At 45.7% G+C, this 13,770-nt stretch overlaps 1 protein-coding gene across 1 annotated transcript in view; it reads right to left on the reverse strand.

Moving 5' to 3' along the window:
* naaladl2 (N-acetylated alpha-linked acidic dipeptidase like 2) overlaps positions 1-13,770 on the reverse strand; it is a gene marked incomplete at its 3' end in the record, with an annotated part of 362,515 nt that overhangs the window by 194,701 nt on the left and 154,044 nt on the right. Inside the window, exon 7 of the mRNA XM_083647387.1 lies at positions 9,222-9,354. Within this exon, the coding sequence (XP_083503513.1) occupies positions 9,222-9,354 (133 nt within the window). The remainder of the gene's footprint in view (positions 1-9,221; positions 9,355-13,770) is intronic.

Here is a 13,770-nt window from a genome sequence, read left to right on the forward strand (position 1 = left end):
CTAAATGCTGGATGGGGTGGTGCCAGTGTTGTGTGTGTGGATGGGGCTGTGTAAATGCTGGATGGGGTGGTGCCAGTGTTGTGTGTGTGGATGGGGCTGTGTAAATGCTGGATGGGGTGGTGCCAGTGTTGTGTGTGTGGATGGGGCTGTGTAAATGCTGGATGGGGTGGTGCCAGTGTTGTGTGTGTGTGGATGGGGCTGTGTAAATGCTGGATGGGGTGGTGCCAGTGTTGTGTGTGTGTGGATGGGGTTGTGTAAATGCTGGATGGGGTGGTGCCAGTGTTGTGTGTGTGTGGATGGGGTTGTGTAAATGCTGGATGGGGTGGTGCCAGTGTTGTGTGTGTGGATGAGGCTGTGTAAATGCTGGATGGGTTGGTGCCAGTGTTGTGTGTGTGGATGGGGTTGTGTAAATGCTGGATGGGGTGGTGCCATTGTCGTGTGTGTGGATGGGGTTGTGTAAATGCTGGATGGGGTGGTGCCAGTGTTGTGTGTGTGGATGGGGTTGTGTAAATGCTGGATGGGGTGGTGCCAGTGTTGTGTGTGTGGATGGGGTTGTGTAAATGCTGGATGGGGTGGTGCCATTGTCGTGTGTGTGGATGGGGTTGTGTAAATGCTGGATGGGGTGGTGCCAGTGTTGTGTGTGTGGATGGGGTTGTGTAAATGCTGGATGGGGTGGTGCCAGTGTTGTGTGTGTGGATGGGGCTGTGTAAATGCTGGATGGGGTGGTGCCAGTGTTGTGTGTGTGTGGATGGGGCTGTGTAAATGCTGGATGGGGTGGTGCCAGTGTTGTGTGTGTGGATTGGGTTGTGTAAATGCTGGATGGGGTGGTGCCAGTGTTGTGTGTGTGGATGGGGCTGTGTAAATGCTGGATGGGGTGGTGTCAGTGTTGTGTGTCTGGATGGGGCTGTGTAAATGCTGGATGGGGTGGTGCCAGTGTTGTGTGTGTGGATGGGGTTGTGTAAATGCTGGATGGGGTGGTGTCAGTGTTGTGTGTGTGTGTGTGGGGCTGTGTAAATGCTGGATGGGGTGGTGCCAGTGTTGTGTGTGTGTGGATGGGGCTGTGTAAATGCTGGATGGGGTGGTGCCAGTGTTGTGTGTGTGGATGGGGCTGTGTAAATGCTGGATGGGGTGGTGCCAGTGTTGTGTGTGTGGATGGGGCTGTGTAAATGCTGGATGGGGTGGTGCCAGTGTTGTGTGTGTGTGTGGGGCTGTGTAAATGCTGGATGGGGTGGTGCCAGTGTTGTGTGTGTGTGGATGGGGCTGTGTAAATGCTGGATGGGGTGGTGTCAGTGTTGTGTGTGTGTGTGTGGGGCTGTGTAAATGCTGGATGGGGTGGTGCCAGTGTTGTGTGTGTGGATGGGGCTGTGTAAATGCTGGATGGGGTGGTGCCAGATGCATTCATTATTTTTGGATTCCTGCTGTTGTCTGCAGGGTAATTGATGGAGTTGCGGTCCAAACTGTAAAAGCAACCATGCATACAGAGCTGGCCTGAGCACAGCTAAAGGAGACCATTTGTTTCCCATGTGTTTATTTTGTGTGTGTGGTAGTATCTCATGCACAATGTATGAAACTTTTTTGATCAAGTTTGCCCCCGTTTTCTCCCCAATAGACCCTTCTCACGGGGGCCATTTTGTGTCGAAAAGGCAGGGTAAACACAGGTGCAAGCAAAACACTAATGAGGGTTTCAAACTTCCATGATTGGAATTTGGAAACCCTCATTAGTGTCATTACCCTAGCCCACAAATTGGCCCCCGTGAAAACTTGTACTTGACCTGGTTGTTTTTCTTTTTTCTTATTCTTATTAATTTTTTTACTTGACCAGCGGTTGTTGCTCCACCCCCTCTGGCAATCAGGGGAGAGTTGTAGACTACTAGCACATGCTTCCTCTGATACATGTGCAGTCACCAGCCGCTTCTTTTCACCTGACAGCGAGGGGTTGCACCGACAGGTCGTAGCATGTGGGAGAATCACGCTACCCCCCCCTGCAGCGGGTCCTGATCCATTCCTCTGTGCAAGCGGGCATTAATAAATCATACGGAGGAGCGTTCAGACCGCTTTAACCCACCATGCATAATTCAGCCCTGCACGGATGCTAATGCTAACGCTACAGCCACAGCAGCTCCCACACTCTCCTGTTCAGCGGTTGTCCCACTAAACACCCAATTAGCTGTAATGAAAATCAGCAAAGACCAGCGCTCAGCAGAACGAGCCGTTTTCTGCTGAAAAGCGTGTGAGGAGGTGAGCTAATTCTTGATGAGAAGAACTCACGGAAAGTTTTGTTTTCAACCTTGAGACGAGATGCGGCGAGGGTCGCGCTTCAGTCAGTGTGATAGCTTCACTTAACGCTTAAATAGCCGTACTCTGCGGAGGCTCTAGGAAACGGCGTGGGCTAACTCCAAATGTGATCTCTTGGTAAAACCGCTCTCAAACTGAAACAATTTGTTGTGAAGCTCGACTTGATGAGATCGTTCACAGCTATTAGCTTGACTTTGAGCCGGTCGCCTGCATGTTGATTTGCTCTCGGAAAGGCTTCACAGAGATGTAGGAGGACAGGAGCAGTGATGAATGTTACTATTATTGCACGAGGAATACTCAAATACTCCCACATCATTCAATTAATTCTGTTGGAGACGTGAGAGAGCTAATGTGAGGAGGTGAAAGGGCTCTCTGGTGATGAATTGCATGTAAGCACAGCGTTTTATGGTGATAGCTCAAGCTCGACAGGAGATGCAGTATATTTAGATGCTGTGGCCCTGGCATTATAGGCAAACAATCCCAATTTCAGGAAACATCATAATTAACCTAAGTTCAGTCGTTTCTGAGATTAAAAAAAAAAAACATCAATATTGCTAGAGATGGAGGATAATCATACATGGATTTATTCACCACTAAAGAGACATATAGGTGTATTAGTACCATTACAGAACTACTAAAACCGTACCTGCGAACCGATTTTTAACCTCTTTTTCTCCTGCTGTGCTTTCCGATTGGTCATTTCTCCCGTTAATCTCCCGATTTCAATCAAATGTTTTCCGTTTTAAAGCTAGGGTGAAGATACTGCTATCACATGAAACTAGATGACCTCAGGCATCCGTTGCTACCAACCATGTCCTGCTAGTTTGTCAGGAAGGGGGCTAAATAACGCTCACAATTCTGGCTAAATTTAGACCAGAAAACTATTTTAGGCCCCTTGACCTCTCACCTCGAGAAATGTGAATGAAAGTGGGTTCTATGGGTAGGTAGTCTCTTAGAACAGACGAGTTGGCTTCCGCAATTTTCAAATGCTTCCGCCATACCGTCTGTACTTCGTGGGGGAGAATCATGCACCAACCGGAATGGGAAGCAGAAAGGCGGGTTTTCCGCTCATTAGTCCAATCAAAATCCAATATGCCGCATTTTTCGTGGACACACGTGTCGTGATTGGTCGGATTCCGTCGAACTTCTTTCCTGTCTGAAGGTTTTTTTCCCAACTTCCTTGTGCATGTTCTGGGGGTGTAACGTACAGACTGTGTATAGCTGCATTCGCCGGATGTAGATGAGACAGTCTGTTTTAAGAGACTAATGGGTAGGCTACCCACGAGACTCCCCCACTGCGGATAGGGTAGCGCGGGCCTTTTTAAACAAGTCAGCACACCTCCACAGAACAACGAATCACATCATTGATGGAGTTTGCCGATACTCTTAGAAAATCTCCCTCTTTTTCACAGCCTAATGTTGGCAGGTATACGCTAAAATATGTAATTATATAACTCTGATATAACACTGGTCCAGTCTGTTGTAATGGCACTGTCTGTAACACTCCTTTACATGGCGCTTAGCTTTTCATGGCTGTCACAGACTTGTAATTGCAATCAAGAAGGCTCGGTTGGAATACATGAGCGAGGCCCATGTGACCTTCTCCTCAGAGGAAACAGCTGACATCCTACAGAACAGAGGAACCCCCGACCCCTAGTCTCTTCCTCCTCACGTTACAACGGCGATGATTGTTCATTTACAGGGGAGAAACCCTGACGTATTTAAATCAATATGCTAATGACTGTACATTTCTATTCAAAGCGTTCTTTTGACTCCAGCAGAGGTTTTTAAATAACCCAAGGGACCCAATGATGAGACTATAACCAGTCAACCAGTTCAAAAGATTGCACCGGGAAATGGGTTAAATTTTCTCTCTCATCTACGCTTTTGCTACCTCGGAGGTGTGTGTGTGTGTGTGTGTGTGTGTGTGTGTGTGGGTGTGTGTGTGTGAGGAGTGGGAGGGTGGGGGCACAGTAAAGGTTAACACAATTACACAATCACACAAGGGGCGTGTCATATCAAAGAGAGCGTGTACAGAGAGACCGACAGAGACCAGCAGTTTTCATAAACATGGCCAGGGGAGAGGAAGGAAAAGCAAGTACAGATCCTGTGCAGGCCCACGGCGTGCATGTCCAGTGCCAGCATCTGCAGCAGAAAACGGACAGAATCACTGATGGATATATTTCCGTCCACTAGGCCGTTTGGAACGTCAAAAATAATGGGTTCAAGTTATGTGTAATGCAACGTGTATTAATTAGGTTAATGAGATAAAATAGCCAAAGGTTTTCAAGTGTCTAATAATCCATGTCATTGTCAAGTGTGTGTGTGTAGCTACCTCTATGAAAAGTCATAGGGCCATCTTATGCCCGGTGCATGTGCAGGGGCACTAGAGTGCTAGTTTCTAGCACTCAACATGGGTTTTCCCATTTAAATTACCACCGGCTCGCTGAAACACGTCCGTTGATGTACTGACCCAGTGGTAGTTAAAAGAAAAAAGGGGAGATTTTGAGTGCTAAAAACTAGCAAAGAGTTTGCCCTTGCACTTGTAAGATATGGCCCATAGAGTGATGAATTTAGCTCTAAAATGTGCAGGCATGCAAGACTACCCAGGGTCTTCTGGTATCTCTTCCCAGATGAGATGAATGCTACAGCAGCATGGTGTACATGTATATCAGACGAGATGAACGCTGGAGCAATGTGGAGTAAAGCTGACAGCCAACACCTGCTGATGAAACCTAAGCAAACACTGTTGTCTCTGCAGGGAATCTCTTTTTTTCTCTCACTTTTGCCGTGCGCTACTTGACAGCCGCAGACATGTGCAGAAGCACATGGAAAAACACATTCATGCACACACACACACACACACGCGCGCGCGCACGCGCACACACACACACACACACACACACACACACACACACACACACACACACACACTTCATCTTACAAACACACACACACACTTCCATTTCACTCACCCACTGACATACTGTTGTAGTACACAGAAATAGACATGCAAACACACACTCAATCCCTCTGACGTTGTGGGACAAGTGCAGACACAAACACTCATACACATTCACACACTCACTCACTCACTCACTCAGACACACACACACACACACACACACACACACACACACACACACACACACACACACACACACACACACGCATGCACAGAGATGCAGAGATGGGTAGGGATGTATGAGATGACAGTTGCTTTGATTGACTTTGCCTGTCCCAGCAGGTAGCAAGGAACACTCAAATTAACAACCAGGAGGAGGAGGAGGAGGAGGAGGAGGTGCGGGAGGAGGAGGAGGAGGGGGAGGAGGAGGAGGAGGAGGAGGGGAGGAGGAGGAGGAGGTGCAGGAGGAGGAGGAGGAGGAGGAGGTGCAGGAGGAGGAGGAGGAGGAGGAGGAGGTGCGGGAGGAGGAGGTGCGGGAGGAGGAGGAGGAGGAGGGGGAGGAGGGGGAGGAGGAGGTGCGGGAGGAGACAGAGACACACAGCAAAGTACAAACACTAAACTGGGAGGGTGGAGAAGTCTGGGGAACATTATTAAGAGCACTGGCAAACAGTGGATTTACATGTGCTGTTGGCAGCGTTTCCACTGGGGAGCGCTCTGACAGCTTCCCCCTCCTGTCTTGTTGTTTGAATGGAAAGCGGTGGTGCTGTCGACACGGCTGAGACACGAGCGTGTTTTAATAAAGCTCTGAGCAACAGCAGGCACTGAGAGTTCAAAGCATTTCAACCTGAGCAAAACACACCTGAGCAACGCAGCTGCAGTTTCCCAACAGCAGGACGACGCTAAGTTCTCACAAAACAAGTACAGATTCAGTTCCATTCGCTTTCACTCCATTTGCGGCCATCCAAGGTGGGCTCTCCTTCTTCCCCTATAATATACTGACACAGCAGATCTTAACGGGGTCACTCAGTGAGGTGTGTCCCGTGTCCTGTAGGGTGCCCCGTGTGGCCCGTGTGACCCGAGCAGTCTGTGTGGTTCAGAGTGCCATGGGATTTCATCTGTGTGGAAATGAACTTGAAGTTTCACAGTTGAAAGTATCGCTGCTGCTTTGATTGTGCAGAGCTGGCTCACCGCACGCTGTCTGTCTGACTTTGACCCTGCAAGTGTGTGAGGAGGCCAAGTCTCATCTTTGTTTTCTGATGGACTCCATCTGTTCGACAACATACAGCCAAACATGATGCAACTCCACAGACGGCCAAACCTGATGCAAGTCCAGTCGGATCGACCGATTCGAGAAGCTGTACAGTCACTGGGTTGTACTACTAGAGTACAATCCAATGTACTAGAAAAACATAGCTGCTATTGCTTTCATTCAGTTGTGTGAATATTTTCTGTGAGTGTAAATTCACGCATTCCGCTCATTCCATTTTTCATCTATTTTGCTACAGGAATTCTGTTGTATTTAGAACACACTAAAACAATGGAAGAAACTAGTGATGCCTTCAGGTGCAGGTATTATTAATTCAAAACAATAGAAGAAACTAGTGATGCCTTCAGGTGCAGGTAATATTATTTCATGCCACTGGGCATTAGCGCCGGTCCATGTCGTCGTCGCAGGTTCAGGCTTGATTGGCTGGGCTTTGAGCAAGAGTCGTCCAATTCTCAGCAGGGAAGGATTTATGACATCACAATTCATTCCATGGCATCAGAGGGTATGACATCATCAGTCACCACTGCCCACCACTCAACGATGATGGCGATGAGCTCATCACTCTGGCCCCCACTCGACGATTGTGGGCTATGACATCATCAGTCAGTGGAAGTAGCATACTCAGTTGTGGGATTGGGTTTGTGTGGGTTCTCGCGCCGCCGCCACCGGCCCTAATATATTAGTACGATTATTTCCCAGTGACAAATAATAAAGGTTTAACCTAACTAACTAACTAACTACACTAACTAACTAACCTAACTACACGTCCATTAGTTTTAATGCCGCCGCGTGTCAATACACAGCTTGCGGTAAGGCACGTTTATTGATGTGTCTACCACTGTATGTCTGCCTCTAGTGGTTGAATAAAATAGTCGATATGAATAATGAGGTGTCCTTTCTGATCTTGTGTTCTTCTCAGCTGTATTAGCACGAGGGACCGAAGAGCATTGTGATTGGTGAGAGACCAGACAGCCAGCATCTGTCCCTCTCCTCCACGCGCGCGCGCGCACACACACATGCACACACACACACACACACACACACACACACACACACACACACACACACACACACACACACACAGCAGTCCAGACATGTGGTGAGGCTCTACTGGGTACTGGGACTCTTACAAGGACTAAAAGATACGCCAGCAGTAATGACCCGTCCCTGTTGGCCAGACCGGGCAGAAAAAAAACAGGAAGTGGGGGCAAGACTGGGGGGTCAGAGAGAGCAGCCATCTTGGGAGGGTGATTTAAATACAGCAGCACAGAGTCACAGAGATACAGAGACAAGTTACGTCCTCTGCCCGAGGCCAAGGTAAGACATGTGAGTACGTTTCAGCTCAAATCAGCAAGAGGAGATTAAAACAACCTTAAATAAGTCACGGGTCCAGCAAAGGCACTGTTAGAGAATGGAATTGACCACTCCTCATCTGCAATATAATATATGTAACAGCTAATATAAACCAAATAAATTGAAACCAGGAGTCCAGGAAGTGTATTATAGAAGTATATTAAAAACCATACATTCTCTGGCAATCTGCATTGTCAGAGGACTGAATCTCAATGTACACATTCTGATATGTCATACAGAGTCCAAATATTCAGTGATGACTGACAGATGACATGGATTACTTATAGAGAGAGAGGGGGGAGGAGAATGTGTGGATAGTTTGGAGTGTGCGTCGTGCAGTCTGACTGGAGACTGTTATCAGCAAGCGTTCCTGTCTCATGGTCATTGTCATGCTGAGTTTCTGAAGGCCAGAGCAAAGGGGAGAAATCTCCTCCTATGTGTCTGCCTGTCCAAATATGCATTTGTGAGATGTCTTATGGCTAATAACTCATAGCATTAATTATGTGTATGCAATTATAGCTTATTGATTAGGAAATGCCAATGGAACTTATATTTTCTCCAACAGGCACCATGCACTAAATTATCTTCATTAAATAACATACAAAATATGAAAGGATTAAAAACACTTTTTAATAGAGTAGTGCCTACTGTCCAACTCTTGAACTTTGTTCTGCTTAATTTCATGGTGATTTGTAGGAGATCGCATATATCCTGTAGGGCTTATCCACGTTTTTGTGTGTGTATTTTTTTAAGCGAAAAAGCCTAAGTTCTAACAACCATGCAAGTAACTATGACACAAATCTTTTCCCCAGCTGCAACTAAAACCATTTTCATGGGGTTGCTGATGCTAAACTAAAGGGATGTAGTAGTGTATAAAGATTCAAGTTGGCGACCATGCGTTTAATTTTCTTTATTGAAAAGATTCTATTTTAATGTCTTATAATCCTACTATGCAGTATTGTACAGCATGTGGTGTACAGGCAGGGTGGCTTCCCTCGACACTCGGACAGACAGCTGTGCTCGTCTCTTTGTCATTAAATCAAGCTTGTTCAAGGTGCCGTTGGATTGTGAGAAGGAGGCATTATGTTGCCTCCTCTCCTATTGTGATATTTATACATGGACACAGGATATAAGCTGCAGCTGAGCTCACTTTGTTTCTAATGTCTCTAATTGTGTGCTTGGTGTAACTTGACACAGTTAAAAACCTATAAATTAACGACAATTGTAGTTATTTTTGATGACTGTTTTTTGTTTACTGTTTTTTTGTTTTTTGAAAACTACCGTAGAAGCAAAATATGACATGTCAAAAATTCAGCAATCCAGCCAAATCGCCATTTCTACCTGTGGCAACTTAAGTAAAACTCTATTTTACACATACAAAGTCATTTTAGTAGTACTTACCAGCGGTGGGGTTTCCTCCTGGATTGAGCGTGACTCTGAAGGCTTGACGCCAGGTGTGTCGGGAGGGAGGGGCATCACAGGGGTCCACGTAGAGCAGAACTCCTCCCAAACCCAACTCAGACAGCAGAGACAGCTGGAAAACACACACACACACACACACAGACAGACACACACACACACACACACACACACACACACGCACACACGCACACACACACACACACACACGCACACGAAGGTAGAGTGAGTAAAGAAAGAGGCACAATGTATTAAACAAACCCACACACAAAGGTGAAGTGAGTAACTAACCGCACAAAAAGAAACCGTTTTTGACCGTTTTTTTTTTACAGGTGAATGGGATTTTCCCCCCGTTTAAAGATATCCTCAGGAATTTCTACCAGTTTAATATTCACATTAAGAGAAATATTATATATATATATATATATATATATATATACACTTTTGTGAAATAAGCATTTGTTCATGTTGCTGGTTGTCTTTATCAATGACTGGAATTAATAATTGACCCTCTTTTTAATTGACCACATCACTGGTAATAACAGAGAATGGTTCCTGGGTAGGGAGAGGGAGTTCAGATGCCACTGTGCAGTGTGTGTGTGTGTGTGTGTGTGTGTGTGTGTGTGTGTGTGTGTGTGTGTGTGTGTGTGTGTGTGTGCACAGCACTATTTCACTGTTGTTCATGGAACATGTAGCGCCCTTGCTTTTTATGAGTGTAGATGACTATTTTATTGAATGTGTGACCTCTCCTCTCATCACAACTCTGTCCTTCACAAGAAAACAGGGACACCATGCACACACGTGCACACGCACACACGTGCACGCACACACACACACGCGCGCGCGCACGCGCACCCACACACACACACACACACACACACACACGCACACACACACACACACAGAACGCCCAAGCTACAGTCATGCATTTCACTGCACTGAGCTTTGGACTCATCAATGCGGCAATGGACTCATAAGGTCCTTACACACCGAGCACGTTTTTTTCGTGCGATTAATTCGCACGTCAATAATATTTTCCGAACCTATATCAGTCAATGCAACCGTGCATACCAACGGCGAAGTTTCGCCCAGCGTTATTGCGGTGTTTATTTTTTCGAACCACGGTCGATTTTTCAGAAATTCGCTTCCGACGTGTACACATCTGTGGCTGTGATTGACAGGTGGGTCAAAACTCGCATCGCAATTTCGTGCCGTATATTCGCATCGCTCTTGATGTGTAAGGACCTATAGAATCATATATTATACAGTAACATGTCTGGATTTTCATACCAAATCAGTGAAAAGTGGATGAAATATTCTATGGTCTCTCGTGATTGTGAATAAAGCTGCATCGCTTGGTTTGTCCTCAGAAAATTCTTTTCATAAGGATTTTCAGAAACGTCAATGAGAAGATGAATGGAGAATTCGACTCCCGAGGCCCCGTGGCGAAGCAGGAAGTGGGCGTGACTTTGGCCCTCTACAGTGGATTCTAATGTGATTCTAATAGAGAGCCGCAGGAATGAGTCCAGAAATCATCGATGCTAACAGTCCTGGTTCTTCACAGTTTTCGCCTATGGGAGTTTTGAATGGGTTTTTGGCGCGATGCTTCTAATAATCTCTCTGAGCAACGCTGGCTTAATCAAACGCGAACGAACCAGTGTTTAGTAATATCATCTTCACACACGAGGACCACTTTTACGAGTTTTGAAGCTTTTACGTGCCGTTAAAAGGACGGCTAGCTAGCAAACGGCTAAATGAGACTACACTGTTGAATCGATGGGGATATATACGTCAATAACGTCACCACTCAAAGGACGAACACGGAAATTCTCTTTCCCTCACCTGGTTCAGCCCCGTTCAGCCCGGGGTAATCAGTGCACACATCAACAACAGTCCAGGTTGAGTGCTGACGTGACGTGGAAGCCTATGCGACAGTGTGTAGTTCTGGATTAGCTTAGCTCGAGCATTTTACTTCTAGGGCTCGCATTTACGCTTCAAAACTCATGAAAGTGGTCCTCATGTGTGAAGATTATCCGACGGAACTCTGGTTCGCGTTTGATTAATCTTGCGTTGCCCAGAGACCGTATTTGAAACATCGCGGCAAAAACCCATTCAAAAATCCCATAGACAGAAACAGTGAAGAACCAGGAAGTTCGGGACTTCCGCGTTCTGCCTACAAAAATACGTCATCCCTGCAGCTCTCTATGTATGAGCCATTTGAAGCCGTCCTATAAGAGGCATGTCACATCGCATGCATTAAATCAAATGAGATGCCTCATCATGGCTGTAATTTAGCCCACATATTGATTTAACATGATGAGCTACAGCGTGTCCTGAACATCGTTCAAAGACATTATTATGTAGGCTGTACTTTACTGTGTTAAAGTGACAAGACGTTTTATTGTCTTTTCCCCCCTAAAATGTATGACTACGGCATTATTCACTCTTCCAACAGACACGAGGGCTCCTGAAAGTGAACATCAGTGTATTTGATTCCTTGGTATTAATATGTAAAGCACCGTCTTGAGTCCATATTGTCTAAGTCTGCCACTCAACGTACTAATCAAACATAACACATTGCCGTGAAAGCACTCTCGTGTAAAGTGGACGTTTCGAAATGCAGTTCTTCATCCTGTCGTGCTCCCACTCAATAGCACACTTACAGTTTGTCAATACGTACCAGAAGTCGACTTGCCACTTTAGTACAAATGAACCGTTATTGTATAAAATACGATGAATTCGTTCAATTCGCCGGCAGCCAAACATAAAGGCACAAGGTTTAAAAATGTTCTGTTGATGAAGTTTGAGTTTCTGTCAGAAGTTGACTCACTATCACGTCATATAAGTTAAGAGTAGAATATAGCAAAATGGGCATTTATATGAAAGTGCTGCAGATGATTTGTGACACGCTGTGTGAGGCCAAACATCTATCTGTTCTGTTTCCAGGCCACCAGATGTTCATGAGATATTGCTCTATGATGATACAGTAACAATGATTCTGAATTTGATCATTAGCGAAAGCCCATCTGAAAAGACCCAGAATGCAACACGTGCGAGCAAACCAAGGCCGTGCACAGGACATCAGCTGCACAGGACATCAGCTGCACAGGACATCAGCTGCACAGGACATCAGCTGCACAGGACATCAGCTGCTGTTTTTATTGGAGCTTTTAAATCCAAATGAGCTTATTTCATTGTATGCCTGTAAAAACACCATGGGTACAGTCAAAGGTTCACACAATCATCCCACCATTGTGTGTGTGTGTGTGTGTGTGTGTGTGTGTGTGTGTGTGTGTGTGTGTGTGTGTGTGTGTGTGTGTGTTCTGCTGTATCTTAACGTCATGTTGATTATAAGTCACACAGAGCTGATGGTGACAGGCAGCTAGTAAAAACAACTGGGAGGTGAAAACACGTACGCTGCTAGAATATAATAAAGAAAAGATAGGCTCATATTTCCATCAATCAAATGAGCCGGGATGAACGGAGAGCGATGGCATGACAGGTTACAGTAACATGATCTATGTCGGTGTGGTGTGTGTGTGTCACTGATCATATTAATCCAATCGGTGTGTGTGTGTGTGTGTGTGTGTGTGTGTGTGTGTGTGTGTGTGTGTCACATTAGGCCTGCAGTCACCTTCACAACACACACACACACACACACACACACACACACACACACACACGTCACACACACACACACACACACACACACACACACACACACACGCTCATCATCACTACACACACAAGGCTCATCAATCTATATCTACGCCACTTAGACATAATGGCAAATAATTTATTTTAGATACCGACATGTGCACACACACACACACACACACACACACACACGCACACACACACACGCACACGCACACATATGTCTCATATGTTGATGATTCAAAATATGACACATAACACCTTTAAATAGGACAATCACAAATGGATGCATTGTGTCAGACGTGTAAGCCTAAATTACTCAATAATACACACATCCCTTTGTTTTTAGTTATTTACAGTAGTGTCATAATATTGTAGGTCATACAGGTCAGTATTGGCATCTAAGGAAACAGTAAGAAATGGAAAATGTATGTTAAAATAGCGTTAAGACAAATTGTCTAAAATACATTTACCAGCAATTAACATGTAAGTAGGTTTTGTCTATCTTTTGTTTCACTGGATTGGAACCCCCCCCCCCACACACACACACACACACACACACAGGAATTGAGTTGACCTTAGAGTTGACCTCATCCTGGCACACATAGACATCTAATGCTTTTTCTGGTGCAATAATTGGAGCAAAATCCATTCGGAGATCTCTGCAGTGAACAGGAGCAGACGCAGGAGGCAGTTATCATAAATTAATGGTGAAAATAGTTATAAAGAATTAGTGATGCATGACTGGCCATATAGAGCCCAGTCCCGCTTGGCATTCAAATCCCTGTGCTGCAGCAGCAGCAGCAGCAAGGAAGGAATATTTATTGTCTACAAAGGGCACCAAGACACAGTATATTAAAACACCCAAGATGCT

Source organism: Poromitra crassiceps, assembly GCF_964638095.1.
Source record: "Poromitra crassiceps genome assembly, chromosome: 12".
Lineage (NCBI taxonomy): Eukaryota > Metazoa > Chordata > Actinopteri > Beryciformes > Melamphaidae > Poromitra > Poromitra crassiceps.